General features: G+C 34.6%; 1 protein-coding gene across 17 annotated transcripts in view; it reads right to left on the bottom strand.

The window, feature by feature from the left end:
* Positions 1 to 26,792, bottom strand: part of DGKB (diacylglycerol kinase beta) — a 901,775-nt gene that overhangs the window by 505,853 nt on the left and 369,130 nt on the right. For all 17 annotated transcript variants that reach the window (XR_009565105.1, XM_060304680.1, XM_060304683.1 and 14 more), the window contains 3 exons: positions 18,925 to 19,065; positions 7,220 to 7,269; positions 3,946 to 4,020 (listed from right to left, as the gene is read on the bottom strand). Coding sequence is in view for 16 of the 17 variants with exons in the window: in XM_060304680.1 (XP_060160663.1) it covers positions 3,946 to 4,020; positions 7,220 to 7,269; positions 18,925 to 19,065 (266 nt within the window). In the remaining variant the exon portion in view is untranslated. The remainder of the gene's footprint in view (positions 1 to 3,945; positions 4,021 to 7,219; positions 7,270 to 18,924; positions 19,066 to 26,792) is intronic.

Below are 26,792 nucleotides of genomic sequence, written 5' to 3' on the forward strand. Positions count from 1 at the left end.
TAATATTTTGTCACTGGATGGTACAGCTTAAACAAGAAGGTATCTCTAAGCATGAAAGTGATCTTTAATTGCTCTCTCTAGATTACTTTAAAAAATTCAAATATATGCCAGACAATGACAGACCAAATTAACTTCACGGCAAAGAGCTGAAATAATTCTTCGCTAAGTAGTGTGGGGAGGAGGAATTAAGTTGCTTTTAACTGCCTATCAGAACTTAATGGAGCCAAGAAGTTAAACAATCAAATAATTTTTTGATTAGATTTCTTTTCTAAGGAAGACTTGCACAGAGTGTCCTAAAGTGTTCTCCGTAGTGTCTGTTTGTAATATATTTATCTCTCGGCTGCATAGCGCTAATATTAGCCGTTAATTCGAAGGGTTGTTGTGAGGTCAAAGGTGCTAATACATTATAAGTATCTTTGAAGAGTGTCTAGCATATATAGTAAGTGTAATATAGGTGTTGTTAGTGTTATATTAGCAGAAATTATATTTGCTAATATATATTACCCAAACATATTACCCCTGGCTGCTGGGAAGGCAAAGTACCTCCCATCTAATGGCACCAAAGTGGCAAACATGGTAGAATGCAGTGAAGGAAGTAACTCACCACATTTATCTAATATGGAGCTTTTAATCAACTTGAAAAAAGAAAGAAGTACAGAGAGCATTAGAAGAAAAATTTGAAAAGGTGCAATAAATGGAATAACTTGATACGTGGACAGAAGTATTATTTGCCTCAACATCCCTGAACTTAGTGGATTGGTGTCTTTCCTCAGCAACTTTTTGAATATCAGATTATTTTCCTTCATTGAAACAAACTTATCTATAGGTAGCGGAAAGAGACTCTTTGGAACAAAGTGATGTTGAAATAATTATTTCAACACACTCAAAATGAAAGACAAGGGAAGTCATTTAGAATTGGGCAAAATGGCATAAGGTCTCATTAAAAGGCCCTCCCCCTTGAAGACACTCTGATGAACTAGCAGAAATGAACAAATGAGGAGAGAAGTAAAACACAGAGTGTTTGTTTCAGAGGGCTGATACTTTCATACTGTACTTAATAAATCTAATGGTAGAACCTGGGTTAGTTTTTAAAAACTCCCTTCGAGGGCATCTCAGTCTACCCTGAGCCATCAACCTGAAATGTACAATTCTCTTCAGTTATTATGCAAACTTACCAGGAGTCAGACAACGTGTACAAATGTACACATGTGTTTAAAATGGGGAGAGCTGCTGAATCATCAGGCAGGATGAGGCAGTTACTATGACAGCAAACAGCCGTCTTTTATCTTTACTCTTTATACTGTCCACAGAAAGGGCAGACTTGTCAGTATGTGTCACAAATGACTAATAATGCTATATAGCTTTTTATTTGTATTTTCCACTAGGTATTTGTCCTAATTAGACTGCCCAACCACTAACTGTTCCTTCTTTAGCGCATCCAGATCCCTCTTTTCTCAAACCCCCCACCGCCAAATATGGTGATGTGGTGGTGCCTCCTTCTGCGCTCCAAGCTGATTGAAAAAGACCCCCTTCCCTCTATTACTCCAGTGAGGACAAGAGCCTTGATTGATAGGTGACTTATATTCACATGAACATAAAAGTGCATGTATCTTTTACATTTACAATGTTGTGTTTTACATTAACATAACCAGAAAAGGCAGCAGAACTTATGAGTCCTTTGATTTCAGTGAAAATAGTATTAAGATGAATCAAACGGTATTCTTAGAATTAAATACGTTACCATCTACTTTATTATTTCATATGCATGCTGCAATTTTGTTAATGATACCCGCCACTCATCATGTGCACAGCATGTGTGTTTCCATGTTCAAAAATAAAAAAAGGAAAAAGAAAAATCAGCTGAGTTAAAACTTGGAAAATCCTAATCCCAGTAAGAAAGGTGCTCTCCCTTTCCATGACATCGCATTGACTTTGTTGTACTTTAACCGCATTAGTTTGCAAAGCAAGGGAAAAGCTATCAGACCTCTCCTATCACATAATCATGCCATTACCTTGCTGTTGACTGCATAAATGTGAATTTATATGGTTAAATAGGCTCTTTGAATTCATACAAAATGTAAACCATTTACATAAAATTGATTTGTATTTACTTAATTAATGTACAATATGCTAAACTTAGTTGGTTTCAAAGAGAAACTAAAATCAATAATATTCTCCCCCAAATATTCCTGTGGCCAAAGTAAAAGTTGTGAATCATGTTTGTTTTAATACACATTTGAATAATGTTGTAGCTTTGGTATAAATCTATTGAAAATAAGAGGTTTTTAATGCTCTTATAGGCATTGTTAGATACTATTTCTTGAAACAATTTGATTAAAGTTTCCTAGCTCAATCTTTAACTAGCTGCAGAGTTTTGGGCAAGTAACTAACATTTTGGGGCCTCCCAGCAAGCCCACTCCTGGGCATATATCCAGACAAAACTATAACTCGAAAAGATATATGCACCCCTATGTTCATAGCAGCACTATTTACAATAGCCAGGACATGGAAGTGACCTAAGTGTCCACCAACAGATGAATGGATAAAGAAGATGTGGTACATATATACAATGGAATATTACTCAGACAAAAAAGGAATGAAATAATGCCACTGGAGCAACATGGATGGAGCTACAGATTATAATACTAAGCGAAGTAAGCCTGACAAAGAGACAAATACCATATGATATCACTTATATGTGGAATCTAAAATATGACACAAATGAACTTATCTACAAAACAGAAACAGACTCACAGACATAGAGAACAGACTTGTGGTTGTCAAGGGGGAGGTGGGTGGGGAGGGATGGATTGGGAGTTTGGGGTTAGCAGATACAAACTATTATATATAGAATGGATAAACAACAAGGTCCCACTGTATAGCACAGGGGACTATATTCAATATCCTGTGATAAACCAGAATGGAAAAGAATTGAAAAAGAATGTGTGTGTGTGTGTGTGTGTGTGTATATATATATATATATATATATATACACACACACATTCTATATTCCCCAAATGGGAATATAGTTTTTTATATATATATATATATATATATATATATATATATAAATAACTGAATCACTTTGCTGATTCAGTTATATTTTTCTACTGAATCACAGTAGAAATTAATTTCTACTGAATCACAGTAGAAATTAACACAACATTGTAAAGCAGCTATACTTTAATAAAATAAATGAAAAAAAATTGGGGGTCTCAATTTCCTCATCTGTAAAATGAATAAAATAGTAGTATCTACCTTGTAGAGTTATGAGCCTTAAATAACACATGCAAAGATAACAGTGCACTGTGCATAGTAAACCATCATTAGTGTCTTCTTAATCGCCTTCATCCTCTTTTAGATTGAATATTTTAGCTATTTCCATATAAGGAAAATCATGGCGATCATAAAAAACATGTCAGTTCTGACTTTTTTGTGGCATGGTATGACCTTAGCAGTGTCATCAGCAGCTTCTGTTCACCTACACCTATATTAGACTACCATGCAAATTAATTTCCATGAGGAAGAAAAGCAAAAGTTATTATTACTAAGGGCTTCAGAAAACCACATATACTTTTTCTTGTTCAGAATCCACTTCAGCTATTGATTAGAAATAGTAATTTAGAGTTATCAAAAGACATATACGCACTATTATATATAAAATAGAAAACTAATAAGGACCTACTGTATAGCACAGGGAACTCTACTCAATACTCTGTAATGACCTATATGGGAAAAGAATCTAACAAAGAGTGGATACATGTATACGTATAACTGATGCACTTTGCTGTACACCTGAAACTAACACAACATTGTAAATCAACTATACTCCAATAAAAATTTTTTAAAAATCAAATGCCAGTAATATATTAGGATTGCAAAAAAGATGAAAGAGAAAGGGGTCTTCTAGAATGTAGCCAACAGTTAAATCATTCCTATACCTACTGGATTAAGTTCAGTGACGTCCCATTCAAGGTACTCTGCCACATGCATCATCTGACTGATGATATTTTCTAGTTCCTGGAGGAGAGGGAAGGGAAGGGGAGGGAGGGAAGGAAGGAGAGGGAAAATGAATACACGGTCTTAGTAAGTTCTTCAACTTTGACTTACAGGAATTGATTTGTTCAACATGTAGCTCAAAAACTAAAGGAGTGAGATGATTAATTTTACATAAAAAGTAAACATATACCTCTGCATTTTAACGGCCTACTTAATTATACATAAAAGAAGAGCCTAAATATACATTCCTTTGTACTCTGTCTAGAAACCTTCACCAGGAGAGGGCACAACTATACAAAGAAAGGTTTTCTTCCAGGAGATTTTTAAGAAAATTTTTGTTTGGAAAGCAGCATCTGATGAAAGTAGGAACCTGCATATTTTCACAAAAAGCTGTGATTTTTAAGTACTGAGTATCCTGACCCCACAGCTTGAAAACAGGTGTGGAAGGGTGGTGGGAGGAAGGGTTTGAGGGCAGCTGAGAGTTTTATTTTTATTCTGATACACTGAGAACGTATACTGACGGTTCTAGCCATTTACTGGTAAAATTTGCTCTGCTAGAGGTGCATTCAGGTTAAGGTTTGGAGGCTAAGTGCATGCAGAGTTTATTTTATGAGGGGATAGAATTTTAGTCTGAATATTCACATTCTTCTGCTCAACGTCAAGTCTTTGAAGAACTGCTGGTTAATATATATGCCTTGGCTAAATAAATTATAACATTTTTTCATACCGATTTATTTAATGTTTTAATTTTTCTGTATCTTCAGAAAAGATTAAACATACTTTGTGAATGCTAATAATTTTAAGGGTAGTCCGTCCATGACAATTAAAAGCGGTATTTCATAGTATGATAATTTAAAATATAAGAAATATAAAGAATAAGGCTTGAAAGTATATTAATAAAATTTATTCTACTAAAACCTCTGATCTAATGTACGTGGTTAATATGCATAAAATGAAGAAGAAAATATAGTAAAAGAGGGGGTTTTTTTTGGGGGGGGGATTCATGGATCCCTCTGAGAAGCTGATGAAAGCTACACTCTCTCTTTCCAAAAATATATATATGAAATCATGAAAATGTTATATAACACAGGTCATCCCAGAAACAATGCAAATATAAATGTGTTTATTACAGATGTGAAAAATTTTAAACACTAATCCCTTGCAATTAGAGGCTAAAATTTGTGTGTGTGTGTGTGTGTGTAACTAATCTTCCAGTTACTTTATCTTTGCTTATATATGCCTTAATGGTTTGGAACCGTTAAAGTCTCTGGATATGTTTGGAGGAACAGAAACTATTTTTGGTGGACTATTGTGTACACATGTGGTACTAGATAAGTCATCTAACCTCTCTAAGTTTCCTCAACAGTAAAATGGGTATTCTAATAGTACCTAGTTCACAGAGTTGCTACCAAGATTAAATATGCTGTTATATGAAATACATTTATCTTATCTGGCACAAGTGATCAATAAACATTAACTAGCATTATTAGACATACTGGTCATTTCTCAAAGTATTAATTTTCTTCTGTTGTGTCTCCAGTATATGAACATAGCCTTTAAATTTCAAAGACAAATGATATCAGAAGGTGCGCTTCCTACCTGACAGTGAAGGAAATATCCTGGGGTAGTAAGTTATATGGAGAAAATCACAGAAATTAAATCCAGACCTTTATTTTAAAAAACACTAATTTAATCATAAACAAGCTTATTTATCCTCAGCTCATTGTTTAATATTGGGAATATAGTTATAAATATTGCTAGTAATCTACTATATGTTAACCAAAAAATGGCCAGAGACCAAGAACAGCATTTGACTAAATTTTCTACTCAGCTGCCAACCCATGGCTAAGAGCCTAGTAAAGAAACATTGTTTTAATTTAATTAAAAAGAAAAAGAAAACAAATCTGCATTAAAAATATAATTTGCATTAGTGTAGTCAGAAATGCTACAATGAGCATATTGACATATGTAGAAGAAATCTAAACTTCTAGCCGTGAAATGCTACCAGAAAATGAGCAGATGTATCATGTTGCTTAATATTCCTAAGTGGAAAACTGAACACTACTAGGCACTTAAAAATAACAGCATTTGAAAAATTAGAAAGACCCTAACATAAGAAATCCCACAATCACAGCATCAATTCAGATTGGTGGTCATTTCCTAGAGTAGGAATTATATATTTTTATCTCTCTCTGGAGAAACGAATGCACCATTATCCTACTCAGTGTTACATAAATATGTCTCTAACTTCACTGCTTTGCTTGTAACAGTCTGTTTGAGTTCTGCCATAGAGAGACATATCAGATGATGAGAGAAACTCATTATCAGAAATAATGTTTATTTTAATCAATATTAAATATATCAAAACATTTCTTTTTACATGTACCTATGTACTTCAAAATTTCCATAATGTGACACTTACTCTTTTGTTAATATTCTTATATTACCTTCATGGAACAGGACATGATATAATATACAAAATGTTAAATAGAAAATACATCATTGGTGGAAACTCAGATGGATATACTCAGGAGGCCCTGATTTGAGAACTAAGAGTCTAACTTCTCCTCTGAAAACTGTCAATGATTTGCATATACTACAAATAAAATAAACATTTAATTATTACTTTCTGTGAGATGGTATTTTTCTTCTATTGGTTTTTATGAGTAAAATTATCGATAGAGTGCAAGTTGGATTTAAAATCGGATGAGAAGGGAAGTTTGCCAAAGCAGTTTTAAATATAATTACCCATTTCATCAACATATGTGAGTAACAGTACTTAAAAAGTGGGAAAATAATAAAATGATTGAAGCAACTTCGTAATTCCTTTAAATTCTACCTGTATTCTTGATATTCTCCTATATATGTGTGTATATATATATATACACACACACACACACACACACACACACATTTTTTTTCTTTTTAGATCAATGGTCTCATCTTTCTCTTACATTTTATTCACACAGGGTTGAAGTCTTTTTTATCTTTCTGTACATAAAAAGTCACTTTTTTGTAGTAAAATTATTCAATAGAACAACTGTAATCCTAACAGTTTCCTCAGATCACTTGCTTTCAAAAAGTCAGATGATAAAAATGCTGTGTGAGTGCATGGAAATTATATTGTATCTTCTGTGGTAATAGCTATAAATTTATTCATTGCATTTTTCAGAACAAACTACTCTGAAATTTTCACAGAAAATTTGAAGAAAAAAATTACCGAGCTGTCCAGGAAGCCATTTCCATCAGTGTCATAGAGGCGAAACATAACTAGAAATAAAAGAGGTGTTGAAAAAAAGATTATAGGTGAGTAAGATCAATGCCAGAATAAGGCATATTCTTTAAAATTTATTTTCTGTCAAAAACAAATACGACTAAATCCCTCCCCTCCTCAAAGCAATTGATTTTGGGACCATTTCTCAAGCTTAAAGATGAATTAATCATTAATAAAAATACTGGATATCAGATATAAATTCTACCAATTTTTGTTATATAGCTAGAAAACACTAAAAAGTGCTATTGTTTGTTCAAATTTGTATTACAAGATCATTAAATGGAAATTCAAAATAACAGAAGAGAAGGAATTCAGAGTCTGAATATTAAAGAACAGAGTGGATAAGAAGAAATAACTAATTCAGAGGTCTGGAAATCAATTATAATTTGGAATCTACCATCCACTGTTATGTGAGCTTAGTCAAACGCTGTTTTCTTATCTATAAAATAAGGATAATCACCCTGTCATAAGACACACATTTGTTAGGGATAGGGGTTAAGAGCTACAAACGACTATGCATAAAATAAGCTATAAGGATATACTGTACAAGACAGAAATATAGCCAATATTTTATAATAATTATAAATGGCGTATAATCTTTAAAAACTGTGAATCACTATGTTGCACATCTGAAACTTACATAATGTTGTAAGTCAGCTGGATATATGTATATGTATAACTGATTCACTTTGCTGTACACCTGAAACTAACACAACATTGTAAATCAACTATACTCCAATGAAAATTAAAAAAAAAAAAAGACACATTTGTTGTGAAAGTGAGATGATACACACAAAGGTGTATCAAAAGCTGTAGGTCACTACACAAATATAAGCCATTGTTTCAATTAATCCTTAAGCAGTATGGGAAAGGAAAAATTACTGCAAAATAAGGGAATTTTCCTGATAGGGGATGCAAAGACATAAATGGCATTATTATCACGGGTATAATGGTGTATTTGTTTAAATCGGAGATGTAGTTTCATAGGGTAACCACTCTTTGAACTAATCAAATGAGGAAAAAGACACTATTGGCTCTGTGCTAGGGAGCTCAGGAAAGCAGGATGGCAGAGGTCCATGCCTGGCCTGAGGATTCCCTTGTATAATTCACACACCACCAGGAGACTACAGAAGAGGCTGCAGGTGCCGTTTTGAGATAAACAGAGAAGAATGACACAGCTGTAAAAATAGAGGAGTGGAAATGAGGGTTTGTGTTGGGTTTGTATAATTTCCTGGAGAGTCTTGATGTCTGAAGTCTATAATATCAACCAAAGACATTGACAACTAGGAGACATAATTATGCAATGACCTTAATCTGTAACTCATTGTTATTTTTATATTTAAAAATAAGTATTATATTTCAAAAATTCTAAGATATTTATAAGATGCAAAACTAGTCTGCACATCACTAAAAGGAAAAAAATGCTGCCAATCTAGCTAACGTGTTCTATTCACTGTAAAATGGAAACAGACTTTAAAGATGTTGAAATGTAAGTGGAAATGTATACCTATTGAATTAAAGGATAGAATGTTAGGTTTGCTAAAGAATATAAATATCTTGATTTGCAAACCATGATAACTGTTCTGTGCTATATATGAAATGAGAATAAAATTCAGAAAGAAACAAACAAACAAACAAAAAAACTTACCACAACATGGATACTAAGCATTTCAAGATTTTCTAGCATAGCATAAAATGGTAAAAATACCTTTTTAAGTGGCAAAAATTCATACACCATTCAGAGAAGGGGTTAAGTACCAGGAACAAGGCAAGGACTTCCAAAACCTAACTATATTTTAGAATGAGGGATGCTTGTGACTCTGTTAATCCTTATTGGAGTAAATGACTGCTAAACCATTTCATACAGCTCAGGTATATGGACATTTACCTATGTCTACTGGTAAATCTTGTTGGAAACATGAGCTCAAAGACGTACACACAAGTGGGGTGGGTGTGTGGTACCTGTCATTCATTTTGGGCAGCATCTGAAACATCTTCCTAAATTCTGAAAGCCAGACTTTATAAAGCACAATAACAGATGAAAGGCCAGATACCTTCCTTTACTAGCCTGACTTGAAAATAGGGTTTGCACATGACCCAGCCTCTACCAATCAGAAGCACAAGCCCAGATGATTAATCAGATGCTAGTGATCCAAGAAAAAAGGGGCTTCACAGAATCCATGCTGATGAGAGGCAGCAGCAACAGCAGTAATTGAAGAAAGGGGTGTGTGGTAGGGATGGTAGCACTGAAAGGTGCTCTGTCTGTCCACAAAGAAGCAGTAATGGGTTGTCATATGTATAAGAAAAGAGTTATTAAAACTATCTTTACTTACAAATGATATGTTTGTACCATTAGAAAATTCTATTGAATCATCAAAAAGAATTGGAACGTATATGTATACATATTTCATATATATATAAGAATTTACATTATGTATATACGTATTAGAACTTATGTAACTGATATGTTATCTATATCTTATTATTAGAACATATATCATATGTATTATATCTTATATTAGAACTTATATAACTATATAATTAGATCTTATATAACATATAGGTTATATGTTTTATATTAGAAATTATATAATGTATAAATATTAAGACATATGTTTATATATAAATATACATAAGTATATGTATTTAGTGATATGGTCAGATTAAACAGTCAGTTGCAGTTTTACATACTACTGAAGAACAATTAGAAAATGAAACATAAAACAAATCATTTACAATAACATCCAAAAACCTAAATATATAAGATAAATTTATCAAGAGTTAGACAAGACCTCTGTGCAAAAAATACAAAACTTCACCAAGAAAAATTACAGAAAACCTATATAAATGAAAAGATGTATTATGTTCATGAATTGGAAGATTCAATATCATTAAAATGTAAATTCTCCACAGATTGTTCTATATAACAGATACAATCTCAATAAAAATACCAGTAGCTTTGTTTTAAATATTAACATGGCTGATTCTAAAACTTACATAAAAATAAAAAAGACTTACAATACCCCAAACAACCCTGAAAAGGGAGAACAAATCAGAAGGATTTACATGACCTGACTTCAAGAGTTGCTAAAGATCAAGTGAATCAAGATAGTGACATGCTGACTAAGGGCTACACAACAGAATAATGGGAAATAGGAATATAGATAGAGATGCACACACTTATGGTCAACGGGGACAAAAGCAATTCAATGAGATAAGAAAAGTCTTTTCAAAAAATGATGATGGAACAGTTGGATGGATATTCATATAAAAAAAAGTACCTTGACCCTTACTTCACACCAAACATAAACATTAGGTCTAACAGAATTTTAACTTTAAAACTAAAATTTTTTGAAACTAAACTTTAACATTAAATCAGCGCTATAAACCTTCTAAAAGAAAATACAGGACAATATCTTCATAACCTCAACATAAGCCAATATGAACCATCAAAGATTTTTTAAAAATAGGTAAATTAAACTTCATCAAAATTGGAACTTCTGCTCATCAAAAAGAAAAAAAGAAGACTATTAAGAAAATAAATAAGCCAGCTGCAGATTTGAAAAAAAATTTTCAGAACACATATATCTAACAAAGGACTTGTTTCTACAATATATGAGCAAACCCTAGCTCAGTAATAAAATAGCAAACAACCCAATTAGTAAAGAGGCAAAAAATCGAACAGATGCTTCAAAAATGGAAGAGAGGTGAGTAGTCAGTCATAACAAAGTACTCAACATCATCAATTGTAAAGAAAATGGAAATTTAAACCACAATTAGAGACCATCATATGCCTTCTAAAAAGACTCCAGAATTCAAGTTTTTTCCCCAAGACCAGTCTACCAAAGCTGCTTACCTTCTCAGCCTCTCAGGTGCCTAAGAATTTACAGTTTAAAAATACTGGCAAAAGCCTGGCTCCCTGCTCCCAGAAATTTAACCCACAAATCCAACTTGCCTTGATAATTTCCTAAAATTTACAAACAGATTTTTTTTAAAAAAAATTGAGTTTAAATGTTCTAGTTGTTTCTAGCAGAAAAGTTGGTCTGAGAACACTTTACTGTTGTATGAAGTAGAAGCCCTAGTATATTTTTATATTAATTTCTACACACATTAATAGGAGTTAATGGCTATCTATAAATCCTGTCTAATTCACCAAGGAACAAAGTTGGAGAACTTTAAGTTCTAGTTAATAATTATAGCAATAATAAAAACAGTATACATATATTGAGCACTAAGTATCTTGTAGTCTAAATCTCACCAATTATAAATCAATGATAAAACTTTCCTTTGATTCCGATGCGAGAGAGGAATTCTAGAACTTTAGTTTTCAGAGGTAAGTCTACTTTCCTAATTTAAAATTGTAGTGGGGTCATGCAAAACAAGAAATATTGAACACACATAGTTACATTGCCTTTCTATTGAAGGTCCACTACAGTAACAGTAAGGGATGAAACAGGCATAAACCCACAAGTACAAAGAAAACGTGAGAGGAGACAAGAAAAATAAAATTTTAGAAGCTGGAAAACATATGGTGTCCGATGTAGAAACCTGAGAAATATAGACGTAAGCTGGTGGTAAAGAGGAGGCGCAGATTCACACAGAAAAGGAAACATAATCTTCATGAAAAGAAATTAGACCTTTAAACACTACCCCTCACGGCTTGCACCTGAGGGTATGCCAGCCCTCTACCTTAAAGAAGACTGGATCTTTGAGCTTTTTAGCAGTCAAGCGACAGGGACTCTGAGTTCAGGGTACTCAGGCATTCTGATGGTAGGGGTCCAATACCAAAGAGTGTAATCATGTGAAAATGGATATAGTGAACATTGAGAAATGTTAAGTCCCCTTGCTCATCTCTAATGAGTCAGACTTAAACCTCATCTACCCACCCACCTACCCACAACCACCAAGTAGTTGTTTCAAAACGAAGTAATCTGGAAGAAACCAGCAAAGCAGGGAGACGGGAACCTTATAAATAAGAGGAAAGATTCAATCCATAAATAAGAATAATAGCAAATAAGGATGGTGCTGACAACAAAAAGGATTCTCTGTGAAGTGAAAATTATGCTAGAAAGAGAAAAAAAAAAAAAGTCGTCCTAGATGTAGAAGATGTACCAGATGTCAAATGAAAGACATAAAAGAAAAGAAGTTGGAAAACAGGAAAATTAAAAAATATAATAAGTCAAAGTTCTGTCATGGAGTTTGAACATCTAATAATAGTGATTTCAGAAAGACTGAACAAGTAAAATAAAGGAGAAGGTAACTAACAATGAAAAGATGAAGGAATAGATGGAGAGCACAAGTTTCCAAACCAGAATTTATGGTGGAGGATTTAGGAATTAGTTATACAGGAATTAAGAAACTAATCAAATAAAGAGAAAACAAAAGCAGTTATTAACACCACAGAAAATAAAAATTGTTTGGCTTGGTAAGCCTATAGAACCTTTCCCTTTTAAAAGCATATATGAATAATACTGATAAAATTAATAGTGATCCTCAAACATTATAATAAGACTATTTTTTCCTTAGAATTTAAAAGTAAAGTTAGTCTCCAAGGTCAAGTGAATCACTGAACAAAGAGGTTTTATTTTTAAAACCAACATATAAGGATATAGATTTTTAGGTGCAAAAATAATTTAAGCCCAATATTAAAATTATTCTGTCAACATGATAGCTTCCAAAGGTGGGTACCTCTTAAAAAGTTACAAACCAGTTTAACCCACATTTTTTCTATTTTTATGCTCATGCAATTACACTTTATATAGAAACAATTATGTGCCCACACATGAATTTGGTTAAAAGCTCAAAGGAAAGGCACATTACACAATATGAGGGCAATTCTTTATATCTAGAATTTGTTTCTTTTCCAAAAGATGTGCAAGTTTTTAATCTATTTTCCCATAGAATATGTTTTTGTACTTTGTATAATATGTTATTGATATGAAAATATTATTATGGAAATTGTTTTTAAAGATTATAAAGTATATATTTTAAAAAGCATTTAAGCCAGAATTTGTTTAACTCACAATTTTTTACTGTTTTATGTATTTCAAGACCTATCTAATAAACCACAAGGGCAGAGGTGAAAATCATTTGTTTGGAGTTTTTTACATCTAATATAATGGTGTTATACTTTCTTCTTTTCTCCACAGAAGAAACAATAGGGCTTCCGTGGTGGCGCAGTGATTGAGAGTCCGCCTGCCCATGCAGGGAACATGGGTTCGTGCCCCGGTCTGGGAGGATCCCACATGCCGCGGAGCGGCTGGGTCCGTGAGCCATGGTCGCTGAGCCTGCGCGCCCGAAGCCTGTGCTCCGCAACAGGAGAGGCAACAGTGAGAGGCCCGCGTACCGGAAAAAAAAAAAAGAAAAAAGAAACAATAATCTAAACAAGGAAAGGCAGCTTTTCAAAATAAAAAGGGCACCTATACAGCAGGTCAGAAATCATACATTTTAGTCACAGATAGCTAAACTGGTGGTGTAATTAATAACCAGTCTCTCTGGGCTTTAAATGTTTCATTGACAATATAGGAAGGTTAACTAGATGATATTTGAGGACTTTTCAATATTAAATTTCAGTGGTTCTAAGATTAATACTAGACAGAGCCGTAACTTTAACATACAGGGTAGTCCTCATTATCTGCATGTCAACTGTGTATTTTTCTGGACATTTTCCTATTGATTTCTTTTTAGTGATATATTTTCAGTAACGGTAAGCTAACTTAAAGTTATTCTAGCTAAGTCATTAATAATTTGATAAACTCTAATCCCAATGTGAATGCCACATTTATACTTTTAAATAAAAGTATAAATTTAGTAATATTTGATGCCTTCAATAATTCACATTATCTTCCTCTTGTCAAGCACCCATAGACTTCAATACAGTTCCATTTAACTAGCATTTATTGAGCATCTATCTTTTGAAAAACACACATATATAAGTGGTAGGTGCTAGAGTGGGAAGTTACACACAGTGCAATGGTACAAGGAAGGAGAGTAAAATAATCTGATTAGAGATGGCAAGAGGACTCATGATGTGAGCTTAGGCTTCAAGTGTAGACTGGACTGGATCTGATATACACTGGGAAAGATATACACCCCTAGCAAATGCACATTATAAGCAAAGGCATGAAGGTGGAAAAGTTCAGGGTTTGTCTGATAATTAAAAAGTAGATTCATATGACTGGGACTTTTTTGTGCAGGTCATAGCCAAATGCAAGACTGGCCAAGTAGGTTGGGGTCAAATTGTGGAGCCAGATTAGTTTATGGATGCTAAGTTAAGGACTTACTTTGATGTATTATTCAATAGGGAACTACAAAAGGGACACATGCTTCCTGAGTCAGAAGAAGAGGAAAGAACAGGTATAGAAGTTGACAAGTTTTAGGCAACATGAGAGAAAGCTATAAGAATTTACAGCTAATGAGTGAGATGATGATTAATTAAGTAGGTGTTTGAAGTAACAAAGCATCTGAATGAACTTTTAACTAGGAGAAGTCAATGACCAGAGAAACACTGAAGGCACTGAAGGCCAGCTGAGGTTTTGAGAAGAGTTCTAATCCACAGAATTATATTATCATTTCACAAAATCTCTGGCAGCTCAGTATATGAGCAAATAAATTGGATGTTCAAAACTAAGTGAGAAGGAATGATTGACCTCACGAATTACGGGGTCAGTCTACATTTGAAGGGGTGGGAGGCCCAAAAGCAGCAAGCAAGTTTAGGAGGAAGTGAAGCGGTCAAGGGGCAAGAATTCTTAACTTACTTTTTTTTTTTTTTTTTTTTGCGGTACGCGGGCCTCTCACTGTTGTGGCCTCTCCCGTTGCGGAGCACAGGCTCCAGACGCGCAGGCTCAGCGGCCATGGCTCACGGGCCCAGCCGCGGCATGTGGGATCTTCCCAAACCGGGGCACGAACCCGTGTCCCCTGCATCGGCAGGCGGACTCTCAACCACTGCGCCACCAGGGAAGCCCATTAACTTACTTTTATTTCATTTAACATTCACATAAATGTGAAGGAATTTATGTGAGCAAATATTGGTTCATTTAATTCTCATAGCAAACATACAAGATAGACATTATTATGATCCCAATTTTACAGCTGGGGAAGCTGAGGCCTGAGAGGTTTTAACAATGTGCCTGGGTCACTCAGATAGTAAGGGTCAAAGCTAAGATTCATTCAGTGAGTGAAGTGAAGGGTCCAGGCTCCTGCGTACTGTGCTATGCTATATTTAAACTCAAAGCAGAAAAGTAAAAAGTTACGTGAGCTTAGGCTGTGGTCAAAGCAAAATACTAGAATTTAAATTTATAGAATAAGAGCAGTCTTGGGGAATTAAAAGACTTGGGGTATTGCAACAAAAGTGGGTGACTGAAATAAAATGGAGTTGAGGTCACAGTATTTGAGGAATCTAAGGAGACTCAAAGAGGGATGTATTGAATGGCTCTCCATAAAGTACTATAGTGGGCTTAAGGTGAAGAGGGCAAACCAGACCTGGTACAATGTTCTTATCTATGCACCTCGATGGTTGGTAACTTCCACCAAGACAAAAATAGAATTCCTCCACAACTTCAGGACACACACACATGCACGCACACATACTTTCCAAGGGTTCGTGGGAACAGGTAAATAAATACCTTCTACTTGACAGGGCCTCAGCACTGGCAAAGACCACAGGGAGGCATTAGGATTGAGTCAAAGACTGAGTGAAGGAAAGCAAGTTGAAGAAATGGCATATAATCAGTGGAAAGTTCAAAAGCGTTTGTTTGTTAGTTTCCTTTCAATGAAAAAAGAATGCTTTATTCTAAACATTTTGTGAATGCCTGGCAGAAAAGAGAGGTGGGGGAGATTAGAAGGGGCAGTAAGCACTGAATAGATTTATAAAACATTGTTTTTTGGGGAAAAAATATTTAAAACATGTCATTAATTTATCTAATAACCCAGGTAAAAGAACGTATCAAATAATGCCACCATCAATTCCAAGAACAATTGTAGTTTCAGATGAATTATGTGTGTGTGTGTGTGTGTGTGTTTTCATTGGACTGAAGGAACTGCATAAACCAATGCTTCTCAAAATGTGGTCCCTGCAACATCAGCATGACCTGAAATGAAAACTCTGAAGTCCTATTCCAGGCTTGCTGAATCACATATACTCAAGTTGGGGCAGAGCAAGCTGTGTGTTCATAAGCCCTGCAGGTGATTCTTATGTGCGATAAAGTTCAAGAACCTCTGGCCTAAGGCAACATGTCTGTACTCCTTTCTGCTTAGCTGCTTAGAAATTGAGATTCAAAAACATCACTCACCTGCAAAAGTTAACTATATTAGATGCTTGATTATATCTACTTCTGTGTTAATTTTAATTATTTTCTTCTCTTCTTTCCTCTAGTATATATTATGTTTAATAAGTCATAACCATTTTGGAAATATATATTAAACGAACAACCATTAGATTTCTTTAAAGACATTGAAAAAATTTTAGAATCTATAACTATAATATACTATATGAATGTTAGGAATTTGTAAACGCGCAACTGTAGAAGGGAAAAATGTATAAGTACATAGCTAAGAAGCTGGGCGAAAGAAATGGATTCTGATTTAACTGATGTAGGAAAAAGCCTGGCATTTAGAAAACAAACCAACAAACACAAGCTCCAGATGAGTAAGGACCAGGTTAAGGTCCTCCACACTTGAGGAGAGTAGAGAAGAAAACTAGAACAGAGCTAGAACCTTAATGAGTTTCTGAAATTGAAATGCATTTTCTTTCAAGAGTCTGGTGAAAATCACAGAAGTAATGCCAGGTGGTAACAAGTCTGTCTATGCAGGAAGTCTAAAGAAATGAATGGTATAAGCTCGAAAAAGAGCTGGAAAACTTAAAGAACCGAGGGAAGGAGATTGATAACACTGAAGAGAGGTAAGTGGCAGGTCAGGTTCAACTTGATTCATCAAGTGTTTCTGAATCACTCGTGGGTTAACATTATGGCTGGCAACTGTGGACGAGGACTGCTGAGACACAGATTCACATTGAGAACTTACAACATACCTCTTAGGAATTCTACCTTAAAAACAAAATACTTGCAGTTGACCTAAAAATAATTAAACTGGATCACAAAGACCATGTTGGGGAGAAGTAATGGTGTCTTTATTTATTCTCAGACCTGGAATAGAATCTTTGTTTTGTTTTGTTTTTTTGCGGTACGCGGGCTTCTCACTGTTGTGGCCTCTCCCGTTGCGGAGCACAGGCTCCGGACACACAGGCTCAGGGGCCATGGCTCACGGGCCTAGTCGCTCCGCGGCATGTGGGATCCTCCCGGACCGGGGCACAAACCCGTGTCCCCTGCATCAGCAGGCGGACTCTCAACCACTGCGCCACCAGGGAAGCCCGAATCTTTGTATTTTTAAAATCATCCCAAACACAGTCCTAATAACACCTGAGAAAACTTTCTCTCTGGCCATTACTTCAATAAAAATTCACTAAACATTAATATTTATTTTGGAATGAGAGAGATTTCTGTAGGTTCTTAGGAAAACAAATAAATCTTGAAATGCAAATATTCAACATTTAGAACTAATAAATATGTATTTAAAGAATGATGTTAATATGGTTTATTCATAACTTAAGCAGGTGTTACTATTAAATAATCATATTACATTAAATTCTTTATTAGTAAGAGAAATATTATCGAAAGTTACTGTTAAACTAAACATGCTACCCAGTCATAATTCTGAGGTGTCACAATACTCTACATTTACTTTAGAAATGTCAAATTTAGGATTCATTATCTTTACTATCATTTCAGTAGCAAAAAAAATTTAATTCATTTTAATGATATCTAATACAATCAGGTTAATCAGCTTATTGAACAAACCACCAGCTCTGTATTTAGCAAGGGCTTTGGAGATAGAATAGATTATTAAATGACGGGGCTTGCAGTAAAGGTTTGAAAAATATCTTCTTGCCTTGCAATGAGTACAGTTTGCCACCAGAGAGAGCTCAGTTACTGTATTTTATTAAAGGGAGCACTTATTTCCTTTCAACTAGATTGAAATTCTCTACCTGAAACGCCTGCTACATGGTAAAAGAAAAAAACGCTATTGTTTAATTATTTATAATATTCAGTCAACTTCTAGAAATGAAACTCTCATGCTTGGCATTTAAGAAATTATTTGTCCACCACAACGAAAGTTAGTGCAGAAGGTTTCAAGGAAGATTTCCAGAGAGAACGGCTCAGGTTGCCTGTGGATAGTGAACCCTTTTTCTGCTTAATGGGAAGACCTCCTACATACTAGAAATAAGTGTATTTTCAAAACAACACAAAGGATACTTTTCAATATCGTCTGGTTACCAAACTGAGCAAATTCAAAAACAAAAACCATCAATTGATAAACATGCTCAAGAAATACTCAGTAATAAATGGACCTTGATCAATAATAACCTAAAATTGATAGATTCTTAGTATCTTTTAATTGTCTGATTTTCAATTGGAGGATTTTTTTATAATTATTAACCAAGGTCACTTTACTTAATAAGAATGTAAACAACCACAGTATATACAATTTTTTTTTTTTTTTTTTTTTTTTAGTATATACAATTTTAAGTTTGTCAATATCCAGTCATATCCCCCCACCCCAACCGTGATAAGTAAACTAAATGAAGAAACACATACACTCCAGTTTATCCTCAGGTCTTCCTCTTTCAAGGAGAGACAGGTAACAGACAATATCCTTCAGGTGGATTACTTCTGGGGAACACGTATTTGCTGGAGAAGTACGGGGAGAGGTGATGGCACCTTTATTCATTCTCAGACCTGGAAAAAAAGATTTGTCTTCATATACTTAAAAATATTCACAGTGCTCTCAAACAAAAACCAACAAAGGAAATAGAGAGATAATGCCTAGACCATGTAGAGAAACTGTATACTTCTGAGGCGTGAAATAACCAAATTCTTCGGTCTCTAGTATAACAGAGACAGACATTCTATGATTCTTTTAAGTAATGGAGAGTCCTTTGGGATTTGGGGACATAGGGACTGCTCTGCCTACTCACTGGATGGTGTTTGGGCCAGAATCCTATCGCCCAGAGTTAGCTGGTAGACAGATTTCAAACCATGAAGAACTACTTTCCTATTCCACTTTTCTCTGCCTTAGGCAGTGACAGCTGTGAATCAGCTGGGAAGACTGAAAAATGGTCTTTCACAAAAAACTGAAGAAATGTGAGTCTGTCCCAATATGATTTATATATTGATGGTCAGGAATCATTCATACATAAAAACATGTATTTATGTCAAACGGTTGCCAGCACCGTGAATAAGACATCCTTTTTGCCATCAAGGAATCTGCCCATGAATAAGAGAGAAAGAGAACATAAACAAAAATCTGGATAAACATGACAGATTTAATTAGAGAGGTAAGAACATACAACTGTAGTTTGGTTTTAATATGGTCCATACTTTATTTATTACATCCATTCATTGTGCCTATTCCAAGACAAGGGTAGAGAACCCGAATATCTGTTCACAACAGCTGACGACTGCAGAGTATCTGATAATTAAATCGAAACTCTTTCACAATAAATAGTTCCATCTTATAGAGAAGTCTCTGAAACCAGATCATATGTATCTGACAAGACCTCACGGTAAACCCCAATTATCCTTTGAGGTCTATTTGGCCATATAAAAGGTATGTGGGTTAGATGGCTGATGGGCTGAATGGCTACTTGATTCCTAATTAACCAGGAGTTACTGGAATGCAGGGAATAATCTTAACCAAATACAGTTCTACAAGCCTGTCATTCATCTGGCATTCATCAGCACACCTCCACCTGACCACATCTCTTGCTCTGGTCTATCTCTTTCCATGTATAACTTTGATTGAACACCTGTGATTTCCTTCAGCCATTTCAAGATATCCAGGAGTATAATTTAATGCATGCTGAAAAGCCAGCAGTTAATTAGTTTAGTAGTCACAACGTTACTACTAATAAAATGTACCATTTATTGAATGTACACTATGTGGCAGGAACCATGCTGGGCACTTGAACATGTATCATTTCAGTTAATTCTCCCATTAACCCTGTGAGGGGAGATTGCATTAATCCCATTTTACAGATGAGAAACAGGCTTAGGGAGATGAACTGCCCAGCGTTTCATAACTAGCAACTTTATCCTTTTTATTCTACACTAATAGCTTATAGATTATTTTTGTTCAAGGCCAATAGTAAGGAAAAGTAAGAAAAACAGTTTACATCTTAATCCAGCACAAATAACACACACACACACACACACACACACTAGGTTTCATAACTGTGCCAATGTTTTCTGTGTTAACCTATTCTCTTCTTCTTTATTCCATTCTTAAAATTCTGTCAAAGACCCCTTAAACTGAATTCATTACCCACCATGGGCCACAATTGACAGTTTGAAAAACAATGCTTTACATCTTTCATTTTTTTACCAAAGTCTTCTTTATTTCAAATACATCTCTATGCTTCACATTGATTCCACTTGTTTATAGTTATTGAAAAAGATACATATATATATATATACACATATTATAAATGGATTTCCTCCCTTAACAAAAGTGTCACTGTATATCTGATACAAACTAACATAGTCACTTTTATAAACCAAAGGCAGAGAACAGAAGACAATCCTGAGCTTTGAAAAGAAAATACCTGACTAATTCTAACTAATCATCTAAAGCCTAGCCAGCTGCAGAAATAAGCAGTTTCAACTTATGATAAAAGACATTTTGGCACTGATCCTTCACATGACCATAACTTCCAGACTCGGAGAAACACAGCCCTTGAATTATGGTTGGATAAACTATGACCTAACCCATCCTGCCTGATGAGCTAATCCTCTCTTCTATGCTCCCCGCTTATGGTACTGAAATGATTTAATCAGCTTGATTTAACTCTTTTATACAAAAACTCAGCGTAAAACAAGAATAAAAAGCATGTATCATCACATTCATTTGAAAGAATGCCAAAAGGTATACATTTGCACTTATATATATTCACTTATGATCATTTGTATATATAAAATGAAGGTTATGGTATTTCATTATCAATTTTCATAATACTAAACACAAACATTTGGAAAATATGAGTATCATAATTTTGTTTGCCTTTCCTGTATGTAATGTACATACTGAATATGAACATTAATGTATAATTTCAACTTAACACTACTTTTGAACAAGAAACATGTTACTATACTAAAATTATTTTGTTTGACAAAATGAGTTGACTATTTGCCATTTTCTGTTCATGAGAGGTTGTAAACAAAAAGTTGTATCATGCACTGAACTGTGTCATAGTTTAACATTTAAAAGAATTTAAAGGTTATTTTAAAAAGAAATTATGGGCATGTATGACAACACACAATGAAAAACTAATCAGTTTTTCCTTAAGTGCAATTTCAGCTAAATTTGAGAGGTAAAACATATACTTTTCACAATGATTTATAGGGTGCATCAGAGAAAGAAAAATAAAATGTCAATGAGCTTTTCCACAATTACTTTACAACAAAACAATTATAGAGCTGGACCACTAAATCTTGATGTGTTGCGTTGAAAAAGCTCATAGGTTTGTTTCAGCTCCTAACCCCCTACCCTAGATCAGCCCACTTTCTCTTAAGTGGTGAAAATGTTTCCTTATATTTTCACTTAATATTTTGAGAGCAGGCCCTAGGGCCTCAATCTGTCTTCAGAGAGGTTGTTTTTACACCCTATTCTACCCTTTCAAAAATTTTTTTTTCCTGTTCCTAAACTTGGCTATAGCTCTTTCCCAGTATTTACCTCCCTCTAGGAAAGTTCACTTCCCAGAAGAAAAGTCCTTTTCCTTTTAAGCAGTTTGTGCTAAGGCTTATACAGGACACACACGAGACCATGTAACTGGCAAACAGGACATAGCAAGCCTGGTTTCTTGGCTGCAGCTCCTCAATGAAACGAGATGGTAAATGGAATCTTACACTTCTCTTTAGCAGTAATAGCCTCTGAAGAAGAGGTTCAAAAGTCTACTTCCCTTGGGACTTCCCTGGTGGTGCAGTGGTTAAGAAACCATCTGCCAATGCAGGGGACACGGGTTCGAGCCCTGGTCCGGGAAGATCCTACATGCCCCAGAGCAACTAAACCCATGTGCCACAACAACTGAGCCTGTGCTCTAGAGCCTGCGAGCCACAACTACTGAGCCCACGTGCTGCAAATACTTAAGTCCACGCATCTAGATCCCATGCTCCGCAACAAGCCACCTCAATGAGGAGCCCGCGCACTAGAATGAAGCGTAGCCCCCGCTTGGCACAACTAGAGGAAGCCCCCGCACAGCAACGAAGACCCAACACAGCCATAAATAAATAAATAAATAAATAAATAAATAAATAAATTAAAGAAAAGGTCTACTTCCCTTTAACAAAGGCCATTTTAACCCATCCAAGCATCGGTGAAACTCTCCTTAGAATTGGAACTGCACATGAAGCTAGGTAAAACACAATGTGTTTTTTTTGTTTTTTTTTGCCTCAAGTGGTCAATAGCTCAGAAGATCATGTGACTGACATCCAAATTTGCAGGTTCTCTGACTTGCCCAAGGCTATGCTTCTTTAAATATTTCCCCACAAAAGTGACCCATATATACCTATACACATATAATATATATTACAAGGTACAACAAAGTACAAAGTAAAGTGAAAAATAGGCAAAGTAATTAGAGTCTATTAGTTTCATTAGGAATAATTATCTTGTACTTCGATGGCATTTTTCTGTTTTTATGATGATTATATATATGTATATACACATATATATATAAACATTATTCTCTTCAAAGTTTTAACTACAAAAAGAGTTAGCGTTAGTCAAACTGAATATTGCCTACGATTATCACATTCTTCAAGCACACGATTTTCATTGTATTCCAATACAGACACTCCATTTCTTAAAACAATGACCTAAAACGTTTTATTCTAATAGATACTTTTAATTCTAGTCTCAAGGTTCAATTGTTAGCAAATCAGTTTTGGGTACATGTTCAATTACTGCCTCTGCTCCAGTTTATTTTATTTTCAAACACTTGCATTCCAGATAATGAAAACGGTAGCGTTATCTCCACTGTTTCCCTTCGTCTATTAAAATGAAATATTCAAAACTGTTATTATTACTATGAAATAATGATACGAATTAAAATTCTAAACTTATAAGGCAATAAAACACTCTGGCAATTTGGTTTTTCCATTTCTTTATACTGGTTCAATTTGCAGAAATTTAACAGGCTTATGAAGCAATTTGTCACATAGTGTAGTCACATATCATACTTCCAATATTCATATTAATAGTCATGATGAGTAGCACAGATAACCAAGAATAACAACAGTTACTTCATATTATCACACATTTCATGATTTTTAGACAACCTTCTAACTATGCTTGTCTTAAAATAATATAATTTAAAAAAAAAATTTTTTATGCTTACACAAACCTGCAGCAAGATGAGATAGCCTGGGTAAACTAGATTGTGATTCCTCATAAAATGAGGACAGGCAATGGATACAGTCCTTGACAAGAGACTAGGGCCAGCAAAATCCCTCTAAGAACATCATATGGGTTTCATCTTTTTGGCCACTGGCAAAAACCTGAAACAAGCAATTATAAGGAACAGGGCTTGAAGCAGGTCTTTGGGGGTGATGTTCTAGGAGCAGAACAAACTCTGCAAAGGAGCAAGGCTCCTGGCTGTGTGCCAACAACACTGACCCTGCAATTCCATTTGTGAGAGAAAACCATTGTAAAGCAATTACACTCCAATAAAGATGTTAAAAAATAAAATTAAAAAAAAAAAGGGTGGAAAATCAGAGACTAAACTACTTATAGTCACATAGCACTCCCAGGAGTTCAGAGTTGAAGACAGGCCATCTAACTCCAAACTTTGAGCTCTTTTCAAAAGCAGTAAAAGGAAGACTTGCTCTATCAGTCCTGTCCAGTAAAATATTCTTCAATGATAGAAACGTTCTATGTACACCTTGTTCAATATAGTAGTATTAACCACATATGGTTGTTGAACACATGAAATGTGGCTGGCGTTTGACTGAAGAACTGAATTGTTTTAATTGATTGTTAACTAACTTAAATTTAGATTTCAAAGTTACATTGGGCTGGTGGCAACCATAATGCAGGTGACACACTGTCTACAGGCAGAGAATTGAGAGTTGGTTGAATTACTCTGTTTCGTGACTATGCCTAACCATGGGAATTAAGCCACCATATGTGAAAAGAAGTCATGCTACCAAAATTTGTATATTTGTCACATTAAAAAGAAATCCCAATAATACTCCTTAAATTTGACTGTATTCTTTCAGGATGTATGACATCTTAGTGGGAAAAAAAAACTATATTGAATTTGACCTTTATCCTGTGTTTGCAAACTAAAACACAGGAAAATGATCTGTTTAATTAATAATGGTAAAAGTTGGCATTCCTAAGGTACCTAATGCATTACGTTTTTGAGTCCCACAATACCCAGTAAGATACATATACTTCTTATCTCCATTTCGCATTTGAGAAAACAAAGACCAGTTGTGCATCCACAATTCAAAAGGCAGCCTGATGTGGGATTTCATGCTTTAAGTATAATTTTGTGGGGCTAGAGAGAGAAAAATAAAGCAGAAAAATCTGTCTCCTGCCTCTCAATAAATGACCTTTTGTTTTAAGGGTCTGGTTTTCAAGACTCTTGATAGTGCATACATTATTTCATAAACCTTTGGAAGGAAATTAGAAATCCTAGCCATGGCTGAGAGCTCTAAATTCATCTTCCATTCAGATCAGTCCTTGGGCCATCCACTTAATACACCCATGAAAATACATATTTACCAAATCTTTACCTGCATTTTCTTATGGGAAATGGATTATGAATGATTTTTCTTAACTGTGTTTTTTAATAGGTATACAACTAACATATCCTTTATAAACATAAACCAAAATAAATATTAAGGTCCTTTAATATTAGTCATGTAAAACCAGGTTCCAGGCATGTAAAACCAGGTTCCAGGCATTGGAGATAAAGTACTGAACCAAGGAGATGAAAACTCCCATTTTCATAGGGTTTTTCTTCTAGCAGATCAAAGCAAATGCTCAATACCATAGCTCATTTTCTAGCTTGCTACTAAGTATTTTTAGAGCATAACACAAATTAAATAATATTATGATTGATTTGAGTCTCTGTAAAGTACTAAATACCTTATTGCCCTCATGAGGATCTCAAAAACTGTAAATAAGTATTTGTTAACATATTATGCAAAAATCTTAAGATAACACTATCATTTAATATGTAATTAAGATGCAATTCAAAATACAAAACCCCTTTATTTTGGGTCAATAAATTTAATAGCAAAAATGAACACTTTGAAAACCAAAATTTTACTTAGCATATTCAGACAGAACAATAAAGAAACCTATATAATCAAGTTCAGTATATTCAAACCCATTTAATAATTAAAGACGAGATTTGGGAGAAACTTTTCTTTTACCGACAGTAATTTTATCATCAATGGAGCCTTGAAGTTACAGAGTTTTCTCTGGTTTCAGGGAAGGATTTTTAGGGCTTTCAGGGTTTCAGGATAAAAAATTTATTGGAGTAAAATAATTTTTAGATTACTACTACTACTAATGATGATTAGAAGTCTGAATTTGGTACTATAGAGGCATAAAAAATGTAATGGCTGACATGCATAAATGCTTATTGGCCAATGGATAGAAATTCTTGTATCTTTATTTCTAGGGCATTTGTATGTAGGTATATAAGCTGCACAGACTATAATTGTTATTATCAATAAAGCATATCAACAGTGATAAAAGCACAAATATATTTGAAATGCCCTACTGTGTGCCAAGAATCTCCGCATCTCATAGCTACATAAGTCTTGTACTCTGTTCAATTTGTGTTTTATGGAACCTGGCCTGCCCTTGTTTGCATGGTGGAAACTGAAGGAGCTTATTAGACACAAAAGGCCTATAAAGCTACTTTACACTACACACACACACACACACACACACACACACACGCACACACACACACACACACATTTTTACTATCCTTAAAACAGTACTGATAAGAGTAATACTTTCTTCTCAGCACAGTTAATGAAGTATGTTTCCTGGCAAGAACACTCAGTAAGGTCATTTGGCAAAAGAACATTTTCCCGAAGGTTTAAGTACTTCATTTTCATTGCAAAATTTTCTGTTCTTAACTTGATTAACTTCCTTATGGACAAAAGGGCATTGTTTCTCCTTTTCTGTCTAAAAAATGCCATTGTGGTATGACTCTCTGGTTGTACAGACAACATGAAAAGAGCTAAACACCATTATTGATATTGTAGCTTCACAGAATTCACTAACCATTGCCACATCAAATGAGCAATGAGAGGGGACCCAAGATAAAGTACCTGAAGTTTTTCAGAGATAGTTTTTATTATTCTCAATCTTAAATATCTTTGGGACTTTTTTTTTTTTTTGCGGTACGCAGGCCTCTCACTGTTGTGGCCTCTCCCGTTGC

The sequence above is a fragment of the Globicephala melas genome, chromosome 9 (genome assembly GCF_963455315.2).
Source record: "Globicephala melas chromosome 9, mGloMel1.2, whole genome shotgun sequence".
NCBI lineage: Eukaryota > Metazoa > Chordata > Mammalia > Artiodactyla > Delphinidae > Globicephala > Globicephala melas.